General features: G+C 35.1%; 2 protein-coding genes and 1 long non-coding RNA gene across 3 annotated transcripts; all 3 read right to left on the reverse strand.

Moving 5' to 3' along the window:
* Positions 1-4,140: 4,140 nt before the first annotated feature.
* LOC124454045 lies at positions 4,141-4,535 on the reverse strand. The gene is made up of 3 exons (XR_006951319.1): positions 4,524-4,535; positions 4,320-4,409; positions 4,141-4,187 (listed from the first exon to the last, which is right to left on the reverse strand). It is a non-coding gene; the product is annotated as an uncharacterized LOC124454045 (long non-coding RNA).
* An 11,278-nt stretch (positions 4,536-15,813) lies between these two features.
* Positions 15,814-16,503, reverse strand: LOC124453994 (uncharacterized protein K02A2.6-like). Its single transcript, XM_047004811.1, has one exon. The coding sequence runs from the start codon at positions 16,501-16,503 to the stop codon at positions 15,814-15,816; it is 690 nt and encodes a 229-aa protein (XP_046860767.1).
* A 980-nt stretch (positions 16,504-17,483) lies between these two features.
* Positions 17,484-24,636, reverse strand: LOC124453995 (abnormal spindle-like microcephaly-associated protein homolog). The gene is made up of 8 exons (XM_047004812.1): positions 23,796-24,636; positions 22,163-23,208; positions 21,882-22,073; positions 21,132-21,324; positions 20,614-20,768; positions 20,041-20,184; positions 18,788-19,104; positions 17,484-17,730 (listed from the first exon to the last, which is right to left on the reverse strand). Exons 1-8 carry the CDS (start codon positions 24,634-24,636, stop codon positions 17,484-17,486), a joined length of 3,135 nt encoding a protein of 1,044 aa, XP_046860768.1.
* Between the last annotated feature and the right edge of the window lie 230 nt (positions 24,637-24,866).

A 24,866-nucleotide genomic window follows, 5' to 3' on the forward strand; every position in this document is an offset into this window, starting at 1 on the left:
ATGCCGCAGTTTATGAATGTAATGAGCAACCAACTTTATTGGTAATTGACGTTGTAGAGATGGATCTTAGTTCTATGAACGAGATAATATATTTTGGTTGTGTTTTTTATGTTGATGTTTAATATGTATATATTTAATGATTTTGATACAAGCGTCCTTTTATTGATCATAATCTCAAGAGCGCTTGCTTTTTTAAAAAATATTTTTATGCAAGTACATACCATGGTTCTGAGAGTCAACGACTATTCATGACTTTGGTTTGCGACAAGTTATTTCGACGTGTTTGTCATTTTGAAAGAACATTTAGAACTACTTTATATGTAAAGTAAATTCGTATAATAGGCTTTGTGAGTTTAGTGTGAGCCTTGTGGTCGATAAGTTTAAAATCTATTTGTATAGAGCTCGTCATTATTTTATACAAGTTGCTATTATTCGTCAACATCTCGCCATTATCTACGAGAAGGAGCAATGTTGGAAAGAGGCAGCAGGCATTCTAGCAGCCATCCCACTTGAAAAGGGACAAAAGTAAGTGATTAAAAAATCATGTTCGACTCACACGGAACTAAACTTCTTTTCAATATTTTTAAAGCGACATTTGAATTTTTCAAATTTGATGTGCATTTTGCAATTTTAATGTGATTTTCAAATTGCATGTCACCAAATTTAGGAATGTTGGAAAAGGGTTCTGGGTGAAGTGTTAATAGATATTTTCCTTTGGGCAGTTTATTTTGTTAGCTTATGGGAAGAAAATTTTCAATTGCTATTCAGTTCTTATCGATGCCATCAGACCTTACTTGTTGTTTTTTATCAATATTTTAGTAATATACATGGCGTATGAATGACTGATAGCAATGGCTTTCTCCTAGGAATATCATCATGATTCAGATCTCAGGAAGCTTAATCATTCATACATCAATTTCACAATTATTTTTTCATCCATAGAATTTCATCATTTTATGAGGTTATATCGATAGTTTGGCTATTGGAAGATCATGTTTAAATTTCTGTTGTATTGCATTTTTTTCAGACAGTACTCTCTGAATTATAAACTGGAAACGTATTTGAAGATTGCGCAACTGTATCTGGAGGATGAGGACTCTGTGAATGCCGAAGCATATATCAACCGAGCATCGATTATCCAAGCAGACACAACAAGTGTTCGTCTTCAAATTTTATACAAGGTTGGATTCGTCGATTCCCGAGCATAATGTTGACATTTTTAGGGATTTTATAGAAATCTGCTGCAATGAAATGCCTAACACTTCATTGTTGTCTGTGGAGGGAGTTGTATGGCAATAAAAAACCAAGTTAGTAGGTAATGCAAAAAATACGTCCGTTGGCCGCTATTTTTTTGGCGTCCTCGCCCCAGTAAAGTTAGCCGCTCCAGTTATTATAGAACTCAATGGAGGGGCTCTTCTGTACAGTATAAATTCTGTGGTAAAATCATCAAAACAAAAACTTGATGAAAGAAATTGGAAATTTGCCCAATATTTTGTAGATGTTTTGGAAAGATTTTGCCACTATAAACTTGCAACTAAAGTACTTTATGAAATAACAGAAATTCAAACAAAAGTGTTAGGTGTTGATCACATTGATGTTTCATATTCGTACAACGAGCTGGTTTCCTTGCTTTTGAAGAATGGAGAATATGAAAATGCTAAAGATTTTCTCGAGCGAGCAATGCGAATTCAAGCAAAAAATTTTGGACCTGACCATGTGAATATTTGCGACAATGTACAACAATCTGGGTTGGTTTTACAAAGATATGGGAGAATACGAAAAAGCAAGAGATTTTTACGAACGAGTTATAGAAATTGAAACAAAAGCATTTGGACCTGATTATGTTAATATTGCGACAATGTACAACAATCTGGGTTCGGTTTACAAAGATATTGGAGAGTACGAAAAAGCAAAAGATTTTTATGAACGAGGGATAGAAATTCAACCAAAACAATTGGAACTGACCATGTTAATGTTGCGACAACGTACAACAATCTGGGTTCGGTTCACGATTGTATGGGAGAGTACGAAAAAGCAAAAGATTATTATGAACGAGCGATAGAAATTCAAACGAAAGCATTTGGACCTGACCATGTTAATATTGCGACAACGTACAACAATCTGGGTTTAGTTTACAGAAATATATGGGAGAGTACGAAAAAGCAAAAGATTATTATGAACGAGCGATAGAAATTGAAACGAAAGCATTCGTACCTGACCATGTTAATATTGCGACAACGTACAACAATCTGGGTTTAGTTTACAGAGATATGGGAAAGTATAAAAAAGCAAAAGATTTTTATGAACGAGCGATAGAAATTCAAACAAAAGCATTTGGACCTAACCATGTTAATATTGCGACAACGTACAACAATCAGGGTTCGGTTTACGATAATATGGGAGATTACGAAAAAGCAAAAGATTTTTATGAGCGAGCGATGGAAATTCAAACTAAAGCATTTGGACCTGACCATGTTGATATTTCAAAATTGTACAACAATCTGGGTTCGGCTTACAAAAATATGAGAAAGTACGAAAAAAAGTTTTTATGAACGAGCGATAGAAATTCAAACGAAAACATTTGGACCTGAACATGTTAATATTGCGACAATGTACAACAATCTGGGTTTGGTTTACAGTATGATGGGAGAGTACGAAAAAGCAAAATATTTTTATGAACGAGCGATAGAAATTCAAACAAAAGCATTTGGACCTAACCATGTGAATATTGCGACAACGTACAGCAGTCTGGGTTTAGTTTACAGAAATATGGGAGAGTACGAAAAAGCAAAAGATTTTTATGAACGAGCGATAAAAATTCAAACGAAAACATTTGGACCTGACCATGTTAATATTGCGACAATATACAACAATCTGGGTTTGGTTTACAGTAAAATGGGAGAGTACGAAAAAGCAAAAGAATTTTTTGAACGAGCGAAAGAAATTGAAACGAAAGCATTTGGACCTGAACATGTACTGCAATAAAATACAACAATCTTCATTTGGTTATAAACAAACTATAGATATTGAAACTGAAGCATTTGGATTTCTAATTATCTTTTATTTGCTAGAAGCTAAAATGCTCCTGTCTTTGAGGTAATGTGCAAGGAGATAGAAGAAGAGGAAATGAATTTGAAGCTCATTTCAATAAAGAAGAAAATCAATTTCTCTTTTCATTTTAGGTATTTCTTTTTATACTAAAGCTGATTAAAAACAGTTGTATTGTAGATTTCTTTTAACAAAGGTTCAAATAACAACAGGGTTATATTTATAAAAGGTATAAATACATTATTGACAATATTCAAACATTTGTATTTTCAAGTTTTCAACTGTCATTTACTGGAACAGTTTTTATTAAGAAACCCGTATGGAACTATCAAAGTATATTTATGAGTTCAGTTTGCAATATCTAACTATTCACAAGTTGTGAAGTTCCTAAAAATGAATGCTGTTGGGTCATTTTCTTGTATAATGAGAGTAAATACTGATCTTACAGCAACCATGATCATGCAACATCCTTTTTGAAATGTTGAAAAGACCACAAGATTTGCTTTGCTATATAAGTATGAATACAGTCTTTTCTATATTTATTTCTATTCATTCATATAATTTACAAAATATACTTTCTATTTATGAGAATTGTAGTTATTTAAAAAAAACTAGAGACTTCTAGTCTTTGCATTTATAATTAAAGACAACTTTAAACATGTTTTATACCATTTTTATCAGTTTATATCTTTCTGGTTTAACTCTCCCATTTATTGTTTCTCTTGTATCACGAGCAAACCATCCATATGTTTCATGGCAAACAAACAAGGATTATGTGGTTCCCTTAGTTAACATGCGACGCTCTAATGCTCAACTATCACGGATAAAAACATAATTAATCCATAGAATTATAGCAAAGTTACGATGGACAGATGAGAGTTATTAAAGTTATATAACTTAAATTCAATTTATCGTATAAAGTACCTCAAATCCCGAGGATTTCTCGTATCGAAAGGATTCTAAATTAAAGATGCAAATTAAGAAGAGAAATTTTGAAGAATCGAAACTAGAGAATTCTTAAACGAAAAAAAATTTTGAAACTATTTGCCATGAATGACATTATGTACCTGGGTAGACTCTTGACATAATTTCCTTCTCTCTGGCATCCAACTGACAAACAATTTCAGGATCGTACGTCACTAACAAACAAAATAAATTCGTATTTCCTTGGATGCAAATTGAATTGAGAGTTTGGTTAGGCAAAAAGAAATCTTAAATACTTTTCGGCCACAGAAAACATAAGAAATTTCTAACCTACCAGAACTACTTACCAGGTAGTTCGCTAAATAAATCCTTCATTTCTTGTTGCGTTTTAATTTTAAGTTGTAGACATTTTTTAAGCTTCGACGTTAACGATTTTCCTGACACAAATCATATACAAAAAATTAAAACAATTAAGGCGCAACAAAAAAATAAAAACATTTTCATTGTGTCAACGCATAGTTACACATAAAGCAATGACAATATTCAAGCACCTGCATTGCTAAGATTTCTTCAAGGTAACTGAAGAAGCGCGTCTGTCAAAAGATCTACTCTTCTACTGGCAGGCATCTCCTTATTAATTGCCGAGAACCCACGAAGGTAAGCCCAGAGCCTTTCAATAGCCTCACCATCTGTAAGACCAAAACGATCGAGCCTTCTAGGACTGAATTTGACCTGTTTTTTTGAAGACACTAAAAAATAATATTTTACCTACGGGGACTTTTAATCAAGGAAGAAACCAGAGCAGAAAAGATTGTCTTTCTTCAATCGCTACATCATTACCCAGGGATGTACTTTTCTGGAGGGAGGGGGTGCTCTAGTTTGGATAAGATTCTAGTGGCTGCTTGTTGCCGTAACATGCAAGACATTTTTCGTTAAATTTTGTTACTTATATACAATGATTGGAGATTTTTGAAATTGTGCTCCATAAACCCCAATTACGATCGCTTGATGGTTTGATATACATAAATTTCTTAGGGAAAATGCCACTCCTCGTCCATCTCAACTAATCAAGGTTGGAGGAGAGCACATTCCTCCACTATCCCGCCTCTTAATCCATCCTTCTCATTACCAGGTACAAAGCTTTATTCATTACCTGGCATGAGGCCTTGTGTCCATAACAATGAAATATCGGCACCGAAATTGACACTTTTGACAAAATGTCATGCCTCTTGTTTGCCTAGAACGGTACCAATTTATTCAAAGTTTAGTTGGTGAATGAACTTGTCCCACATCATACATGCCAACATTAAGATACCTTTAAATGTGAGGATAATACACATCCAATATCATACATTATTTTTAAATCAACACACAAGGACTTTGGTCAGCATCTTTTAAAATGCTTTGGATTAGGAACAGCGAATACGAAATTCTGAATACTGACAACTCTAAAATAAGGTGGAGCACATTATAGATTAGCGCATATATAACAATTGTTTCATTACTGTAAAAATAAACATGACAGTTTACACAATCAAGTCATAGACCATGCATAAGAATGATAAATTAAAGGAAAAGAAAAAAATTGGCTGTTTGTAATTTTGATTTTAAATCCACGTAGCTACTTACGTATGTATCAAGGCCCATGGACCTGCATGAAGCATAGACCCACTTTTCTCAGGGGCGAAGCATGCCCAATCTTTTACTCTTACAATGCAAATTTGTCAGCAAAATTGTTAGTAATTTCTTTAGAAAATCAAATCCATTCATTGTTTTTCCAGTGATTAAATACAAAAATATTTGCAATGTAAAAGTAAAAAAATGCTGGCTTTGCCATTGCTTTTATAGTTTGTTTTCAAACTATTCACTATAAACTACAGTGAGTTCATTGTAACTTACAACTTGTAACGAGGAAAAGCCAACTGAAAATTACACAATATATGCCAAAAAGACAATACAATAAAAAAACATGACGAGAAAATATTCAAGCAAAAATTTTTCTTACATCGGAAGGTAAATTTTCAAACGGTGTCAGACAGTGTTTGTCTTTTTTTGTCATTTCAGTGGATTTAAAGATCTGTTTTTCCGAAGAAAAAAGAAACTTGAATATCCAGTTTCATAAAAAATATTGAGTCTATAACTCGCATTTTTACTTTTTACAGAGCGATTGTATTTTTCATCGATTTTGATAGTGCTTGAAATACTAAATGGTTGTCATCTCAGTATCAATAATTGAATATCCTTAAAGACTTTGCATGTTTGTAAATGTAGATCGTCCAGGTTGGTATAGTCCTGAGAAGGACTGTTTTTGTTGTTGTTGATAGACGTTTCGACAATCTTAGCGGCAGTCATCTTCAGAGTCAAAAAAATGACTCTAAGTAGTCATCGCTAAGATTGTCCTTCTCTCTTTGTCCAACAAAAACAGTCCTTCTCAGGACTATACCAACCTAGACGATCTACATTTACAAACATGTAACGATACTCCCGGGTTCAAACCATTTACCGTAAAGACTTTGATATGTTTTAAAGGAAAACCGCAGCGTAAGAGCAGATCGACCAAGTTCACCTCACCTTGCTTCTCGATTTATCACTTTGATTCACTTTCCGTTATTCAAATGTCGAGTTCACTGAGTCACGATCATTGAGCTCTATAAGACCTGGAGGGGCAAAGGGGCCTGGGCCTCGTGGTCAAAAACATGGCGGTAATGGCGGATTTTGGTCATTGAGTTCTATAATAACTGGAGCGGCTATCTTTACTGGGGCGAGGTCGCCAAAATAATGGCGGCCAAAGGACGTATTTCCGCTGAAATGATCGCTTTGCAGAAAAATAATATTCTCGGCCTCCCCCTGGTGTCTATAGTAAATTATAAAAAATTTTTCAAAAACAAACACGATATCACAGAATATGGATATCGTTAGTTCCATATTCTGTGACGATATTTTTTTTGGCATTTCTTTTATAATGCCAACACTTCAATCGTTCAATTGTTGGATGTCGTAGTTTCCACAAAAAGGAACATGTCGCTTCTCACAGGTGAGGTAGTTGTTTGTTTTGTTAGTCCGTCAACGATTGAAAAGCAATTATACATGCACTTGAAAAGTCATAAAAATACATATTAAAGATCGTATTTTTTAAGACTGACTTGAACGCCAAATATACTGATGTTTTCCTGTTTTTGTTTATAAAATTCTGTATACTTTTCTGTCATTTTTTTATGCATGAAATCGTAAATTTACCCATCTATTTGCGAAATAGTTTCCCTAAAGCAAAAAAGACCCTGCACACATTTTGCTCTGTGAGTAAGTATCAAAACGAAATGATCAGCCCCAAGAGTACCCATGATTTGGAGCAGAGCTTGTTATGTTCTATTTGCTGACAACATGCAGGGAAGACCAAGGAGTAAAGATGACTGAAAGATGTTATTGACTAGGCAGAGTCTTAAAAAAATGATAATGCTGTAAAGATAATTGATTTATTGTCTGCCCTATCCAGAGTTATTTAATTTGATCATGGTCAAATTCTATGGATGGAGACAATGGATTCACTAAGGATGCCTTGAATGCTTTGAAGTTAAAGTTCATAAACCAAAGAAAGATGGCAAGAAGGTTGTGTGTGTTTTGATGCTTAATGTAATGTCAATTCACAAACATATAAAATGGGAAAGCCATAAAGTTTGTGTCTATGTAAACATTTGTACTGAGATTGATGATGACTTGATGCAGATGTGAAGCATCAAACTGTATAAGCCATTGGGTTTTACATAACTTAATGTTTAAATGTTTACAAGTCTCCCTTATAGTTCGTCCCACAACAGTATCACTTAAACGGTAACTTGCTGCAATAGTTCTAAAGGCGTCTCCAGTGACCAAATATCTTAAAGTGACGCAAAGCCTTTCTGCAGGTCCAATAGCTTCTCTTCTTGCATGCCAGCGTGTTATTTTTGGTGCAACTAAGGTCAGTAATTCTTCAAACTTGAAAGGAGTCATACGAAACAAACGAAAAAAAATTCTTTGTCATATAGAATAGCTTCTTGAACTAGAGTATAGTATTCTCCTTTTTCTTTCCTTTTTTGTAATATACTCCTTACCCAAAATCTTTTCTTGTATTTATGTTTTCTTAATCTTCGTCTTAAAAGAATTAGCAGAAAAAGTCGTCGTCGATTATTCAGAGCCGCCATGTTTTGCTTAAATTTACCGCCATCTCTGGCAAAAATAATGGAAATAAAATCCAGCGGGCGGCCAACGCTCTCAAAAACAGATTTCGCCCGCGCGGGCGAAGCGACCGTAATGGAAAACCGCCTTAAGTTTAAGTAGCGCGTTTGAGTAAGTGTAGGATTGGCTATTTCCTCTATTGCTAATACATGAATCTAGATGAGTAATGTATGCACGTTATGTACGTCACTACAAGATATCATGTAACTGATGTAAGGTATAAATAAGATTGATGTTCCTATAAAATATATAGCATAGGAATTTTCATCCTTTTATGTTCTACTTCTACATTTGGTATTTTCACGGCACCTGTACAACATGACTGAATGCATTGTGGAATCACTGTTATCCCGCTCATTTGGATTGAGACCTTTTTCCGAGAAACGAGAGATCGTCGAAGGTGGCCGTCCCACTCCTGAGTTGCAAGGACTACATACAACATCAAGCGAAGTGGTAAAGTCTTTATTCAAAGTTTTCAGACGTCAAATTACGAAAGTCTTAACAACAGAGCAATCGTTTCTTTGTTGGATCATTTAAAGCACGAATTGTACAGCCGGAATTTTCCCGAACGAGAGCTGCAATCGTTGCAAGATTCATATGGAACATTCTTTAATCTTCAAGCACTAAAAAGTGAACTAATCGTTGTATACGCATCTGCCGAGCTCAAATCGAAACCTGTTTTTGATATGATATCAAAAATAATCGAACTTGACTTGAAAGCCTGTTTTCCAGAGGTGTACCGATTGTGTCAGCTCATTCTTACTATGCCAAGTACGTCCTCCTCTGCAGAAAGATCATTTTCGGCTCTCAAGCGTATCAAAACGTATCTTCGCAGTACACAAGGGCAAGAGCGACTTTCTGCATTGGCTACAATTTCAATCGAGAAGGAGATGTTTGTAAGTTTGCAGGGGAAGCCACGATTCTATGAGGACGTTATAAAGGAGTTTTGCGCAAAGGAAAGACGGGTGGAATTTACATTTAAGTAAATCTGTTGTAGGATTTTGGACTATTTCGTTCTGTTACTTCTTCACTACAATAGAAATGCACGCCTAGCCATTTACTTCAAACGACTTTATATCACAATACCACATGTAATACTTTTAAACCGTAATTGTAATATATACTCTATAAAAGTTTTTGAATTTTTTAGATTTTTTCAATACTGTTTCAGTCATGACAGATACATTTTTTTCGACAAAGTACTTCAAAATCCAAAAATTTTCTGGGGGAGCATGCCCCCATACCCCCTAGATAGGTTCTCGGCAAGCCGCGAGCCTCAACCCCGGCGCTTGCCTATTAAATTAGGTCACCGCACGCCACTGTAAGGTTGTCGAAACGTCAGTCAACAACAATTATTTAATCAATAACAATCAATTATTAATAAATAACAATAGATTACGTAAAATTCCATCGACAAGGCAACCTTATAGAAACGCTATCAGATCACAATTCTCATTTGTAACGAAGTTCATAGCATTTCTCTATTTATTTATTTCAGGGCATTCCTTTAGGATTTGAGTATTTCTTGAAGTTGAATCCAGAGTTTTTATTGCAAACCATTGAAGAGTATCTTATCTTTGCTCCAAATAAGGTAATTACGTATTAACACTATAAATATTGTGCATTTAAACAATTTTTCTTACGATTTTTCACATTCAGGTGTTTGTACTCTACTGCTACATGTACTTCTCAAAGCGAGGGGAGGGGAGTACTCTTCTAGTCTTACCTTTAGCTGTGCCGCTCAGTTTTTTGAATCTGGTTTAGATTAATTCATAAAGTCTAGCACTTGTATATATGCGTCTGCATGCCTTCGAAGTAGCTAAGATAACCCCAAATGATTTTAGATAAGTTTATCGAAACGGTCAACACTCAAATACCTATCTGTGAAGAAACACCTGAAACTAAGAACACCCGAAAGGGGTAATTTCTGTATGGTGCTAACTATCAATAATATTTTATACTATATTGCACGTACATAAATACGAAGCAATATAAATACTTCGTATTTATGTACAAACATATTTAATATGGCACGTACATAAATGCTTCGTGAATTTGTGGCTTTAACTTTCAATCAGATGGAAGAGAATCTACATCAGTTTGTTTCCTAAATCTTTTTATTACAGCTGTAATGGGTACTTATTTAAGTATTTATATTTCTGGTATGGTGTAACATTTTAGATATTTTCTTGCCGTGAGCATTTCATGATATATGAACACACGACGCAATATTCTATTTAGCCTGTTGAGAAGGGCCAGTCTGTTTCTCCCTTACTGAAACGTTGTGCTGCTGTTCTTGATCCATTGACTAAAGCAACGCCAGGTGTTTTACAAGGTCTTTATCTCATGGCTAAAGTTCGATATCTCTCAGGTGCGTTGTTGATTTGTATCAGACATTATGACTACGTATGAAAAAGGGAACTTTCTGTTAGTTATTAAACTATGTATGTATCGTTTTCCATTAACGTTTGTCGTATCGAAACTGTTCACCCATGACTTAACCTAAAGCAAACTTGGGTGAGAAAACTTTTTATTGTGCACCATAAACTGTGTATACTTTACCATTAACCTTATTAGGAATGAACACAGTCATTGAAAAGAAACTTTGCAATGACTCCCGTCAGGCTCATCGTATCATTTTTTTGTCAAAGCCAGTTACTGTACTCTCAAAATGACAATCATCAATGTATCTACTCAGCCTATATTCTCAGTACTCTGAAAAGTATGCCTTTTTTGACGAGATCTTCAGTTTTGTATAATGGCATTATAGTAAACTGCTTTATACTGCGCAGATACACACAATGCAATCAATAGTACTGATCCATCAGTAATCATGAAATTCAATATAAAATTATAAATGCTGGTTTGGTTACACAATAAAAACAAAACATGTGTTTCTTGCGTGTAATGGTGTTTTGTTTTAAAATCTCCATTCTATTTTGTGCACAGCAATTAAGAATGCTTTGCACATTGTTCCATTATCAGTCAAAATTTTGGATGACTTGTATTTTCCATACAAACACTAGAAACAGAATGTGTTTGATCTTTGGTTAGAGGTACTTTTGGGGCCAAGATCTTTAGGGAGGTCGTGGTGAAAAGAGAGGAGTCAGTGACAGTTCAACAGAAAGCGAGTAATGCATTCATTGTGTTTGTATGTTTTGATTGTCAATCTAGGCATGATATTGAAAGAAAAGTAATGCCTGACATTTAAATTTTTTGGCTAGCCAAATAGAATTTGCCTTAATTTGGCGACAAATTAAGTAAGAGATGTATACATATTACTGAGAATATTACTAGCATAAATTATTGTTGCTCACTATCTTTCAATGATGGCTTGCTTTGGCCATACGTACCTATTATTTCAAGCCCAGCATAAATTAATATACCTTTGTAATCACATTCACTCATTGCACTTTGTATAAATATATAAATAAGTTTGAAAATTTGTAATCCAGGCATTGAATACATAAAAGATAAAAGTTTCTCCGGATTTTAAATGATTTTTATTGAGCTTTCGACTCGTTGCTTCGAGCCTTCATCAGAATGAGGAAATATTATTTACACAAGTCGAAAGCTCAATAAAATCCTTTTATACACTCCGGAGAATCTTTTATTTTTATACATTAAATATGCCTGAATTACCAATCTTTAAACTTATATATATATATCTTTCATTGTTTTCCTCCTTTCACATTTAGATCTGCTGTGAAAGTTATAAAATTTAGAAACTACCAACCAATCACATTAATTCACCTACTTATCCAATTAGACGCTCTAAACGTCTCCAAGCTAAAAGCACGTGTAAATAAATATCCTCATTCTGATGAAGGCTCGAAGCAACGAGTCGAAAACTCAATAAAAATCATTTAAAATCCGGAGAAACTTTTATCTTTTAAATATATAAATATATAAATATATAAATATATAAATATATAAAATGATTTTATTGAGCTTTCGACTTGTTGCTTTGAGCCCTCATCAGAATGAGGAAATATTATTTACACAAGTCGAAAGCTCAATAAAATCATTTAATACAATCCGGAGAATCTTTTATTTTTATACATTAAATATGCCTGGATTACCAATCTTTAAACTTATATATATATATATCTTTCATTGATTTCCTCCTTTCACATTTAGATCTGCTGTGAAAGAGCGTGTTCCAAGGATTGGAAATATGTTTTTATTATCCTGGCCCAAATTCCAGGAGCGAATCTACAGCTTGAGAAAGGTAGAGCATTTTTGCGTAAATTAATATTCGCGGTATTTAACTGACATGTTTATATATATCTAATTTTGAAGACGTTAACACGCTGCAATATACTTGTGTTTTATATCATATGAAAGAGCGTGTTCCAAGGATTATAAATATGTCTTTATTGTCCTGGCCCAAATTCCAGGAGCGAATCTACAGCTTGGGAAATAGAGCATTTTTTCGTTAATTAATATTCGCGGTATTTAACTGACATGTTTATATATATCTAATTTTGAAGACGTTAACACGCTGCAATATACTTGTGTTTCATATCATCTCAAAGAGCGTGTTCCAAATCCGTCATACAATTTGGCTGGAATCGGTCATAGCGAAAACGGGAAATTGATTTAGCTGGACTACGACGGGTTGAACTTGAATTCACAAGTATTTTAATAACAGAATTACAATTATTGTGGCAGAGAAGTCAAAAAATGAAGTCCTTTAACAAAATATGTGCTGGTTTGAATATAATCAAAGCATTATTTAGAAATATTAAGCACCATGAGGAGATCAGTATGAACTATGAGATATTGTATGCATGGTAAAACGAAGTCTGACAGTTTTCTTGATACATTATCCATGAAAACGTTTTGAGGAATCTTCTGGTTAATGAGTTTGTCAGTAACTTTGTTTGATATCAAAATAAACATTGTAATCATTAATATTTGAAGTAATTGAGTAGCACACAAACTAAAGCAAGACTATTTTGAGCATATCCTAGTTGTTATATATTATTTATATAGTAGAGCTGTTTCTGTTGTAATAAGAAAACTAGAATGTAGAAAAAATATGACTTATACACTCTCTTCAGATTAATCTTGGTTACTGATTAGTATTTGGTTATTTGGTGATTTAGTATAGATCTAGGGGTTTGTACAAATAAATAATTAAAATTAAAAATTTAAACAGTACTATCGGTAACTTATATTTTACAAATATATTATTATCATAACAAGAACCAGGGGCGGATCTAGAGTATGTCAAATCCGTCGCGCGACTGATGTTTGAAATTCAAAAACTACCTATTCATATTAATTAAAAATTCATTAATTATTCTTACTTTATTATCGCATTTACTTCGTGATAAAAATCCAGCTTTATTTATTATTGAAAACTAATGACTAATCCAATGAATATCTCCTTGGTAACCAGATCAGTTGAATTTTAATTGAAAGAAACTAAGCCGACTGATAAGCGGGGTGGCTTGACTGGTTCGACCTATAAAGGAGTCTATGAACGCCAGAAACGCTATTTTATTGGTCAATGGCCAGATCAGTGGACAGTCTGGAATAATCTCGACCAATAATAGGGGTGGCCGGACCTATAAGGGAGTCCAATTGCTATCTTACAATTGGTTCTTTTGAATTTTTGTTTTATTGTGATTGGTTTGACTGATTTCGACTGATAGCCTTCTGAGCTAACATAGTCAAGCATGGTGTCTGGAATGCGATAGATCATCACGTTGTGATTCACTTTAGCGTGGTTTGTAAAATCTGTTTCATTGCATTGATTTGGAAAATCGTTTACAAACTACAATGTTGAATATTGATATGTATGCTGCTGTTCAGACTGCAATTTCGCAAGAGAATGATAAATCTCTGAATGAATTGAAATTGCGTTTGAATGAGGAATATTGTGGGGCGACTAAAATGTCGAGAGAGGAATTCTTATCATTGCTTTTGAAAGACGAAACATCATTGAGCAGAGAATTCTCAGCAGAAATTTACATCCCTAAAATCGTACGTAAGCAACACGAGGACAAAGGAATTGTATGCATGGCCTTAAGGTATCCAAACCATTAATATCAATTTATGCGACTATGAGAAGTGGTTTATGTGATTATGTCTATTGACTGTTGTATAAATTTTAATGAAGCAGATTTCATTTTGTGCAGTGTATACTAAAGATCTATGGCTTGGGCTTTTAATTTTATTATAAATATTGGCATAAATTCAGCGAATAGTGAATTTATATTTGAACTTTGAATTATCTTCTACATGTAAATTTTTGTTGGAGGACTTATAGGAACACGACTTTTTTATTCAATTTAGATCAGAGGTATCTGGCAACTGTCTCTACAGTTCAGTGTCATTGCTTTTGGCAGGTGATAACAGTTTATTGCATATTTTGAGGCAGGTAACATCACTTGAGCTGTTTTTGAATGCTACTTTTTACTGCCAACATCCTTTATTTTCCTCAATTGTTGAACAGCATAAAGAATTCAACAACACCTCAAAGAATATTTTACCTTTGACAGTATCTCAAGACTGTCTAGATTCTGGTTTTGTAGGTGTTGATCTTGTCAAAAAGGAGGCCTTTTTGAATTGTCATGACCAAAAGTGGTCATCGTTTCTATGCATTTCAGCACTTTCTTCTGTGTTGGAGACAAAAATTTTTACTTACTACCCAGATTGTGGAGAGAGAAGGCCTAAATCAATATTCGACTCTCTTGTTTGTCCAAGAAGAATAGTTAAAGAATCAGCCGATGCAATTCATCTTTTGTTTTGTTATAAAGGGATAGTTACATCAGATCAATGTTTCCAACCTAATCATTTTGTTCCTCTAGTTTTTTTTCCTAGCAAAACTAAAAGGACAATTTCTGGTCCAACATGCCCAATGCCTACAAAAAAAGCAAAAGCTGAAAAAAAGTCTGGGAATATCAGTAAGTTTTTTTCAAAAATGGAAAAACCAGAAATCATTACAAGTGAGGTTTCTTGTACTAGGGTTACTGAACAAACCATTGAAGATTTACAGGTAAAGCCTAACTTTATTCACAATTTTGATGTAGCTACCTACTACAAAAGAGCTAAAGGTTTGAAAATGTCAGATATTTGTTTGCTTATTAAAAATGTTTTTAAACCTGATGAAAATTACACTTTTCCTCCTTTGAGTGAGAACAATAGAAGGACTTTTAAATATGAATGGCTCAAAGATTTTACCTGGCTGTGTTATTCACCAAAAGAAGATGGTGCTTATTGCTTATCATGTGTTCTTTTTGGACATCAATTCCCCAGTAAATGCTCGAGAATAAACAATCTATTCGTTCACCTTTTCGTCATTGGAATGATGCTATAGGTACATTTAGGCGACATGCTGGAAATTGTAAGGGGGAAAAAATGGACTACGTGCATCTACTTCTCCAATTTTGAATAATATATGCTTTCAAATGTCAGGTGTAGCTCAACCCATTGAAAATATCTTAGATACTAACATAAAACTTGAAATTGAGCAAAATAGGAGAATTCTTTAACAAATTGTTGATACAGTTCTTTTTTGTGGAAGGCTTGGCATTGGATTACGAGGTCATCGCGACGATGCTCAATTTCACCCTGAGGTCGGTTGCTATTCAGTCATTGCTAAATTGTAACAACAATTTAGATTATGATGTTACATATCCATATGCATACATCAGGACTCAAGTCTGGAAGGACTGAAGCTCTGTGACGACAATTAAAGTTTTCTGCTTGACGTCGTTTGTAACTTTCTTCGTCTCTTCTCAATTTTGCCGTATCAGCAAGCTTTGGAGTTAACTTTTCGGATATTACTGGTAGATTAGAACGTAATTTCCTCCCCATTAATAATTCTGCTGGTGAGTACCCGTTCTGCAATAGTGATAATCTGTATGCAAGTAAACCTGAATAAGGATCTTCGGATTTTATGATTAAGTTCTTTGCAGTCTTTACAGCTCTTTCTGCTTCTCCATTACTTTGAGGATAGCGAGGACTACTTGTTAAATGTGTAAATCCCCATTCTTCAGCAAATTTGGAAAAAATAGCTGCAGCATACTGTGGACCATTATCCGACACAACTGTTTCTGGTATACCATGACGAGAAAATATGGATTTCATATGATTGATAACATCTTCAGCAGTTGTGCTTTTTTTCAAAGGAGCAATTTCAAAATATCTAGAATAATAATCAACTACAAGCACATAATTTTTTCCGCTATGTACAAACAAGTCTGTAGCAACTTTCTGCCACGGTCGTTGAGGAAAACACGTTGTTAGTAACGGCTCTGCATGATTTTCTCTGTATTTACAACAAATGGAACAATCAGTAACCATGTTTTCAATGTGCTTACTTAGTCCCGGCCACTAAACAGATTCTCTTGCTCTTTCACGACACTTACGGATGCCTTGATGGCCAGCATGAATCTTTTCTAGAATATCTAATCGTAGCGATGATGGAATTATCAAGCGGGAGTCTTTCATTAACATTCCTTTCTGCATTGTAATTGTTGCTCTTTCAAAGTAATAAGGTAACAAGGTACTAGTAATTCGATTTCGGTCCGGCCAACCTTCCGAACAAAATTCCACAAGTTTCGTACAAACCGGATCTTCTTGTTGGTGTCGGCGAATTTCTTCTAGCCTTCTCTCACTAGCTGGTATGTTTTGAACAATCTGTGCAACATAAATGTTGAAATCTTGGGATAAATTGTTATCAGATTTTGTAGGTTGTCTCATAATAGGAGCTCGAGACAATGCATCCGCTACAAACAACTCTTTTCCTGGTATGTGACGAATAGTAAACGAATATTTCATCAGCCTCATCTTGAATCTCTGTATTCTTGGAGGAAGTTGGTCTAATATCTTCGAGCCAAGCAGAGGAACCAAGGGTTTATGATCAGTTTCTATCACAAAATCCATTCCTAAAATATAATCATTAAATTTCTCACAAGCCCAAGTTGTCGCCAATGCTTCCTTTTCAATCTGAGCATATCGTTCTTCGGTAGTTGTCATTGATCTTGACGCATAAGCGACTGGTTTCTTTTCTCCTTTCTTATTTAATTGCCAAAGAACTTCTCCTATACCATACGACGATGCGTCGGCTGCCAAAACAGTTCGCTTCGTTGGGTCATAATAGGCTAAAACTGGTACAGAACTTAATTCGGTTTTCATCTCTTCAAAAGCTTTTTGTTGAGCACCTCCCCACTGAAATTCATTCTTTGTACTCAATAGATCTCTAATAGGTTTTGTTTTTTCAGACAAATTTGGAATGAATTTTCCCAATTGATTAACCATTCCCAAAAATCTTCGCACATCACTCACATTTGTGGCACTTCCATACCTGGTACTGCTTCAATCTTTTCTGGGTCTACTTGAATTCCATCTTCACTCACTATATTACCTGCAAACTTTACAATCTTCTTAGCAAACTCACACTTCTCAGGATTTAGTGTTATTCCAGCATTATCAAATTTTTTCAGCACAACTTTCAGTCTACTGTCGTGTTCATTTTTTGTCTTTCCATGAACAAGTACGTCGTCAATTATGCTTACTGATATATTGATACTAAAGATCATCGATTGATACTAAAGATCATCGATTTTTTGTGCACTCTCCAGATTTTGGATATATTTTAGACAATACGAATATCTACAATATGGCCAAGTTTAAAAAAATTCTACCGTGTAGTTTTTTATTAACAGGCCTTTGTTTGCAAAGATACCTGGATATAGGAAGTTAATTATATAATATTATATTACGCGTATTCGTGTCATCCGATTTGTAGATGATTTTCTACAACTTATTTTTTTGTGCACTCCCCAGATTTTGGATATATTTTAGACGATACGAATATCTACAATATGGCCAAGTTTAAAAAAATTCTACCGTGTAGTTTTTTATTTACAGGCCTTTGTTTGCAAAGATACCTGGATATAGGAAGTTAATTATATAATATTATATTACGCGTATTCGTGTCATCCGACTTTGCCGATGATTTTCTACAACTTATTTTTTTGTGCACTCTCCAGATTTTGGATATATTTCAGGCAATAAAAATATCTACAATATGGCCAAGTTTAAAAAAATTCTACCGTGTAGTTTTTAAGTTATACGCTAATTAAGAGAAATGGAAAGTACACTGTAATATAAATCCTAGTGTTTTCTTCAATTTCTTGACTTTTATACATTTTTTGTGATGGTTAAAGACAGTAAAATAATAATAAACAGTTAAGAATTGTTTTTACTGTTGTATTTGATGGATAACGTGTTTTAAAGACGATTTTTCGATTTATCATTTTGAATGATATCTTTTAGTTGAAAGTGGTGTTGAATGTTGTGATGAATGTTGTGTTGAATGTTGTGCGCAATGTGGTGCCAATTTCACGGTAGTCAACCATTGAGTTCTATAATAACTGGAGGGGAAACAAAATTAGTATAAATTATTAGCGCGCGGCCGCGTGGTCAAAAACAGTGCTTAATTGCGTCATCATTATCTCGATCTTAAGTACGTAGATCTAATGTCCTTTACTTAAGAACGTCTTTGGAGCGAAAACAGACCTTCAATGAATGTAAATATGATGAATATTTAATATCTAGATTGCTTATACAAACAACGACTAACCCTTCATTTGGCGTTTGTCGACATGTACACTTTGGTGATAATACGGGGCTTTGTACAACCAAAGCATTCACCCTGGACTTCTGTCTTTGCTGTTTCTCGGTAGCATCATCATTTTCAGCAAGTACACCGTTTTGTGACTGCGTTGATAAAAGTATGGGACGGTTGCGTCTTAACTGGCTGGTTGGTGAAAGAAAATCAATTGGCGTTGAAGGTGATGTAACGGACAGTTGTGATCTTCTTATTAACGTTGGGGTTGATACAGAGGATGTACCCATGATAATGAAACACAATCTTGGATAAAAAGACTTCACCGTTCTCTATAATCACGTACAGTTGACGATGGACATTTTGAAATATTTCGTACTTGGCGCCATCTTCGAATGTAATTTAAGTGAACAATTTGTTTTCGATAGTTTACGATGAACCACGACAGTCCCCGAATTAAAACAAAACAAAGAAAAGGTCAAAAGCCGTGATTAAACCATTAAAACTTGAAAACGAAAACAAGAAATTAATAACTACCACCGTTAATTCTATACTATCATAAATAATTACAATTTTCTATTGAATTTAAAGCACATAAATAAAATCATTGACCAAAATCACATTAAATTCATCAAACAACTTTATCAATAATTCTAAATTTTCTATGTACAGCTGTCCTGCAATATGATTATCATTTAGCACAGCACAAGTTGAAATGAGGGATATTTCAAAGGCAATAATTAGTTTAGCAAGCGTCTAAGTTCGCAGAACGATGCTCGCGTCAATAACTTCATAGCAATATCAAGGAAACAGGCATATGTACATTGTCAAACAGTTTTGTTAATTTGCACAAGCAGAGGATGCATGAGTTAAGGTTGAGGATAATACTTGCTAGTCACATGTGCTACCTCAGCACACTTGTCGTTATAGATGTCGTTCCAGAAGTGTTGGAAGCTGTACGTAGAGTTCTAGTTGTTGATTGACTTGAATCATTACAGTTAAGAAGTAATGATTTCGTCCGCCCTTGTCATTTTGTTGTTTCATCTTCGTGTTCCGTTTCATCTCGATTTCAAACTTCCTTTTGTGATGGAGTAAATGGAAGATATCTTCATTGCAGCGTTTTCTGTTTTCAGTAAATTCTAAAGCCGAATCAAAACAGACAAAAGTTGCTAAATTAATTCGACATTACAAAGAATGACTAACCCTTTAGAAGAAATACATGCAGGCAGCTCTTGTCCTAGAGGTTTACTTCTGCTTACTTTTCTTACGTTTTCGTGAGTACATAAAATTGTAAGTAGCTTTGCAACGCTGAGGAAAATTTCCTTTTTCTCGCGAAAAATACACGCGAGTTCAAGTATGGTTTCCAATGCATTTTCTTCTTTTAAAACCACGGCATCCTGGGTGGCTGGACACTAAAAATGTATTGCGCATATAGTTTATAGTCAAATTAAGAATGCCAAAGTGGCATTAAAAAAAAAACATGGATTGTTTCGTGTTTTTATCAAAATGGTTTCTAATTGGATACATGATTACTTTAGCAAAAGTGTTTTGGTTTTTGCTTCAAGTCAGATATTAGAATAATGATAAAAAATTAGGTGCAACCATTATTTATGAAAGTGGCAATATCTTCACAGAAAATACTACAGTTTCTCAGTCATTTATCAATAACAACCAACAACTATGGTGGAAAAACAATGCAGAAAGCATGAAGTTTTGTTGAGTCACAAAACAACTAACAATTAACCATGCAACAATTGGCAAAAACAACAAACTGATTACACTGCCAACGTTCAGTGACAGTAATGTTCAATAAATATCAATGGATCTCAGCCCAAACTCACCTTGGACACATTGGTGAAAATATCTAACGCCTGTTTGATCAATCCCATGTGAGGTAGACTCCTATTTGAGTCTCGGATAATTTGAAAAATAACACGGAGAGCGTTATTCTCAACCAGTTGTTGTGAACACTTGAATGTCCATCTTGTTGCAACCTCTGTCGAGAGAATGGAGTATAAGGGATAACCAATACACAGTAGGACACTTGGGTATATATCTTAGAAAAAAGGATGATCAATATACAGGTGTACAATTGGGTACATATCTTGGTATACGGTATGATCAATATACGTATAGTTTGATACATTTCATAGAATGAGGAATGATCAAATCAATATCCAAAAGGAAATTCGGGTACAAATCTTTTGATGCTGAAAATACGGTTTGGAATGGGAGGAAAAGCAAATGGACAGTATATAAGAATTCGGATAGAACTAAAGGCAATTATGTGATTGTATGGGCGTTGTAATTTGAACAAGATAATGGAGTGAAGATTGCAAAATTAAATAGTGCGACATACCAAGATTAACCAGAGCTTCACGGACCGTTGTTAAATTCTTACAATTTAGTAAATAGTCGAGTGCAGAACGAGTACGATTGCAAAGCTTCATGGACTCGGTGACGTTGGAATTAGCCACAATAATTCGCTCTCTTAGTTTTCTAAACTTCTTCGAGTTGAAGCGCTTTCGAACGTTGTAACCTCGCCACGTTCTCTTTATGGTGAGAAAGGAAAAAATTATTGGAACATGTAGAAATGTAAACTAGAGATCTTGAAAAAACAATTTAGGAAAGAAACGATTGGAACATGCAGAAATCTAAAGAACTTGAAAAACATTTTGCTGAGGGGCTTTGGAAGCTTTCAAAGGTTGCAAATGTCTCATGTTCGTAATGTGATACGTAACACAAGAAACATAAAATAGTAAAAAAATATTTCATCAATATTAGTTACTTTCAATTTTCTTTAGTTGTATTTCATTACATACAAGTGACTTGCATATTTTGTCAAAGTTCACACTATTTAAAATTTCTTTCTTCCTGGTGACCATTGCTTAATTTCAAAATTTTGTACACCAATAAAAACCCAGCATGCAATAGATCATACCGGTTAAAGCAAGAAGCTAAATTTTTGGGTGTCCTTTCTATAAGGTACAGCCACACTGTAAAGGTTTTTGGAAGAGCAGAAAGCTGTATACCCACTTAAGCTGCTTACTGTAGTTCATAGTTACCAAACAGACGGGTTTTATAAAATCATCAACAATCACCAACATACCTGTATATTGATGATTGCTTTCATATTTTTTCGAGCAAACCTTCGAGCTAAAAAACATCTCACAACTGCCTGAATTCTTGTCGCTGACTGGTGCATTATGGTAAGTCGTGTGCGCCATTTCTTTTGGAGAAGACGAATGAAATGCAGAGTTCGTAGATAGAATTTCCTCTGGAGTTTAGCTCGCCACCATCGCTACAATTACAGTAACAAAACAAGTAAAAACTATTTTGAGGGCAATAAACATTAAATTCATGAATTTAAGAAGACTGTTGCGTAAATACCTGTACTATCACCACGCTATCGATCTTAGCTTTCAACAGAGCAATCGCCATGGCTTTACGATATGCTCGTTGTAAACGTATTGCCATGAGATTGATGTGCGTTTTCGTGGCAAACCGTTTGACGACAAGAAAACGATGTCTCTTCTCTTCTCCCGTTTTAAGAGCACGATAATGCTGTTGAATACAAGCTGCTGCCTTCTTCATTTCTTTGTATTTCTTTCGTTGATGTGATCCCCTCCAGAAGGCTTGCAACAATACGGAGGCATTTCTCAGTTGTAAAAATTCCCGCCTTCTTTTGCAAGCCTTAAACCAACTCTGTATAGCAATAACTGAATGTCGCTTCAGCTGGAATGTTTGACGGTCTTTTCTACCAAAACGTTTTGCTCGCACGCGGTTTTGAATAACCAGTGTAGCTTTATGTAGTTGTTTATAAAAACGTCGTGTTTTCTTGCCACGAACATACGCTTGAATGATGTTGGTAGCGTGTTTTATTTTAAGATAACGTATTCTTTGTGTGTGACATCGTACCAAACTCTGAATTAAAACAGCTTTACATTTCAGTTTTAAAAATTCCACTCTCTGTTGCTTTCCAAGAACTCTGGCACGTTCCGCTCGTTGAATAATTATGGCAGCTGTACGCATTGTTTGGTAAGTTTTGCGCGCTCGTTTCACACGGAAACGTGTTTGTGCAATGATTACCGCGTGTCGTAATTTGCAATAGCGTGTTCGCTGTGAGTGCATTCTTATAAGACTTTGAATACGCACAGTACTATTTCGTTTTTCCATGAATTGAATCCGTTCTCCTTTTCCCAACATCCGTGTTCGTTGTGCACGTTGTAACACGATAACAGCTGAACGTGATCTTTGAAACACTTTTCGTGCATGTTTCCCACGCAACATAGCTTGAAGCTTTATAATGGTGTTTCGAGTAAGCATGTAACTCATTTCATCGCGTTTTGCACGAAATAAACTCTGCAGAGAAATGGTGTATTTTTCAGCTTTAAATATGATGTTCTTTCTTCTTTCCACGTATTCTCGCTCTTTCTCTGGTTTGAAGTATTACAATGGCTTTGCGTAGTTTCTCATATCTATTTAAGGCTATTATTCCACGGATAAAGCTCTGAATCTTATGGTAGCTTGTCTTATAAGTTCATACGCCTTCCGTGCTCTATAACCTCGATAGCAACTTTGCATTTTATAGCACTTACTTTCATCTTTAAGAACATCTTTCTTTGTCCGCAACCAATCACAACTGCTCTACGATGACGTTGAACAACCAACGCAGTAGTTTTTAGACTTCTATATCTCTCAAATGCTTGATTCCTTCGAGTTAGAGCTTGGACAAAGATTATGGCATTTTTATCCCCCTATACTCGGTTGCCTGCCGGTGTCCGCGATAGTACGACTGTATCACGATGGCAGAACGAATCCTGGCGACATGCGCTCGAGCTAAGTGACCACGATAGGAAGCTTGTATAAGTACAGAAGATCTTTTCAAAAGAAGATAATGCTGACGAATGCTCTTGGCCGTCATATTAGCACGAAGTCGTTGCTGAAGGAGCAAAGCAGGATTTTTTTTGAGAAGAAACAGTTTCCAAAATTTTGTTGACCAAACGACGTTGTCTGTACCTACGGTAACCATGTTGAATTATAATACAAGATCTTTTCACTTTTTTATAGTGATCTCGTTCCTTCTTGCCAAGTATTTTTGCTCTGTAACAAGTCTCGATGAAAATTGCCGTTTTTCTCAAGGCGAGGTATCTTTTACGGTTCACCCACAAACGGAAATAACATTGTATCCGTACAACACATGCACGTTGATATAAATACCTTTGTCTTGCAACATGCATCTTCCAGTAACTTTGAATACGTGTAGCAGTGCGTTGTCGTTGAATTTTGCGACGTGCTAACCAGCCACGTTTGAACGCCTGCATGGTCACGATCGCACTCCTTGTTTTAAGGAACATCCTCCGTTCCACTTTGGCCCAACAACTTGCTCTATAATATAACTGGATTGTTCCAATCGCTTCGCGCATGCTCTGATATCGTTTTCTGCATAACCATCTTCTTACATTAGCCTGAATGGTAATACAAGCACCTCGTTGTAGATGATATCTTTTTTTAATCATCAAACCTTTCTTGTGGGCACGATAACGTTCCTGAATGACAAAGGCAGCTTCACATGTTTTTAGATACTTCTTACGCGCCTGCATGCCACGTACAGCGGATTGAAGAGAAATAATTTTCCTTAGGATATCACTGTAGTTTCTTCTTGCAATAAAACCACGGACCTGTGATTGGAGAAATTTCACTGACCGTCGTTTTCTTTGGTAGTCAATCATCGCTTTTCTGCCCAAAGTTGTGGCTCGTCGCCTTCTTTGAAGTAAGAGAACACAACGAGTCACCCTTAGGTGACGCTTTCGAGTTGAATAACCTCTGTAAGCACTCTCAATTTTGATAGCAGCATCATTCATATTTTCAACTTTTCCTCACCAAATAACCACGTAGAGAAGCTTGTAAAGCGATAATAGCTTGTCGTTTAGTCTGGTACTCCATAGTATGAAGTCGACACAGTTGATTGGCTCGCACCAGTCTCTGAAGGTGTACAACCGTGTTTTTCAAGTGTTCATATTTCTTCTTTGCGATTCTCATACGTAGACAAGTTTGTATTTTCATAACAGCGTTTCTAGACTTATGGTAGCTA

The sequence above is a fragment of the Xenia sp. Carnegie-2017 genome, unplaced genomic scaffold, assembly GCF_021976095.1.
Source record: "Xenia sp. Carnegie-2017 unplaced genomic scaffold, XeniaSp_v1 HiC_scaffold_29, whole genome shotgun sequence".
In the NCBI taxonomy this organism is placed as follows: Eukaryota; Metazoa; Cnidaria; class Anthozoa; order Malacalcyonacea; family Xeniidae; genus Xenia; species Xenia sp. Carnegie-2017.

Bases quoted from the DNA above. Each gene is read 5' to 3' on its own strand.
- LOC124453994 (XM_047004811.1), bottom strand. From the start codon at position 16,503: ATGGTTACTGATTGTTCCATTTGTTGTAAATACAGAGAAAATCATGCA.
- LOC124453995 (XM_047004812.1), bottom strand. From the start codon at position 24,636: ATGAATGATGCTGCTATCAAAATTGAGAGTGCTTACAGAGGTTATTCA. The intron at 21,325-21,881 runs GTATGTTGGTGA...CTCACCATAAAG, and splicing joins AAGCAATCATCAATATACAG to AGAACGTGGCGAGGTTACAA. The intron at 19,105-20,040 runs GTAAGAAAAGTA...ACGTGATTATAG, and splicing joins TTTTATGTACTCACGAAAAC to AGAACGGTGAAGTCTTTTTA.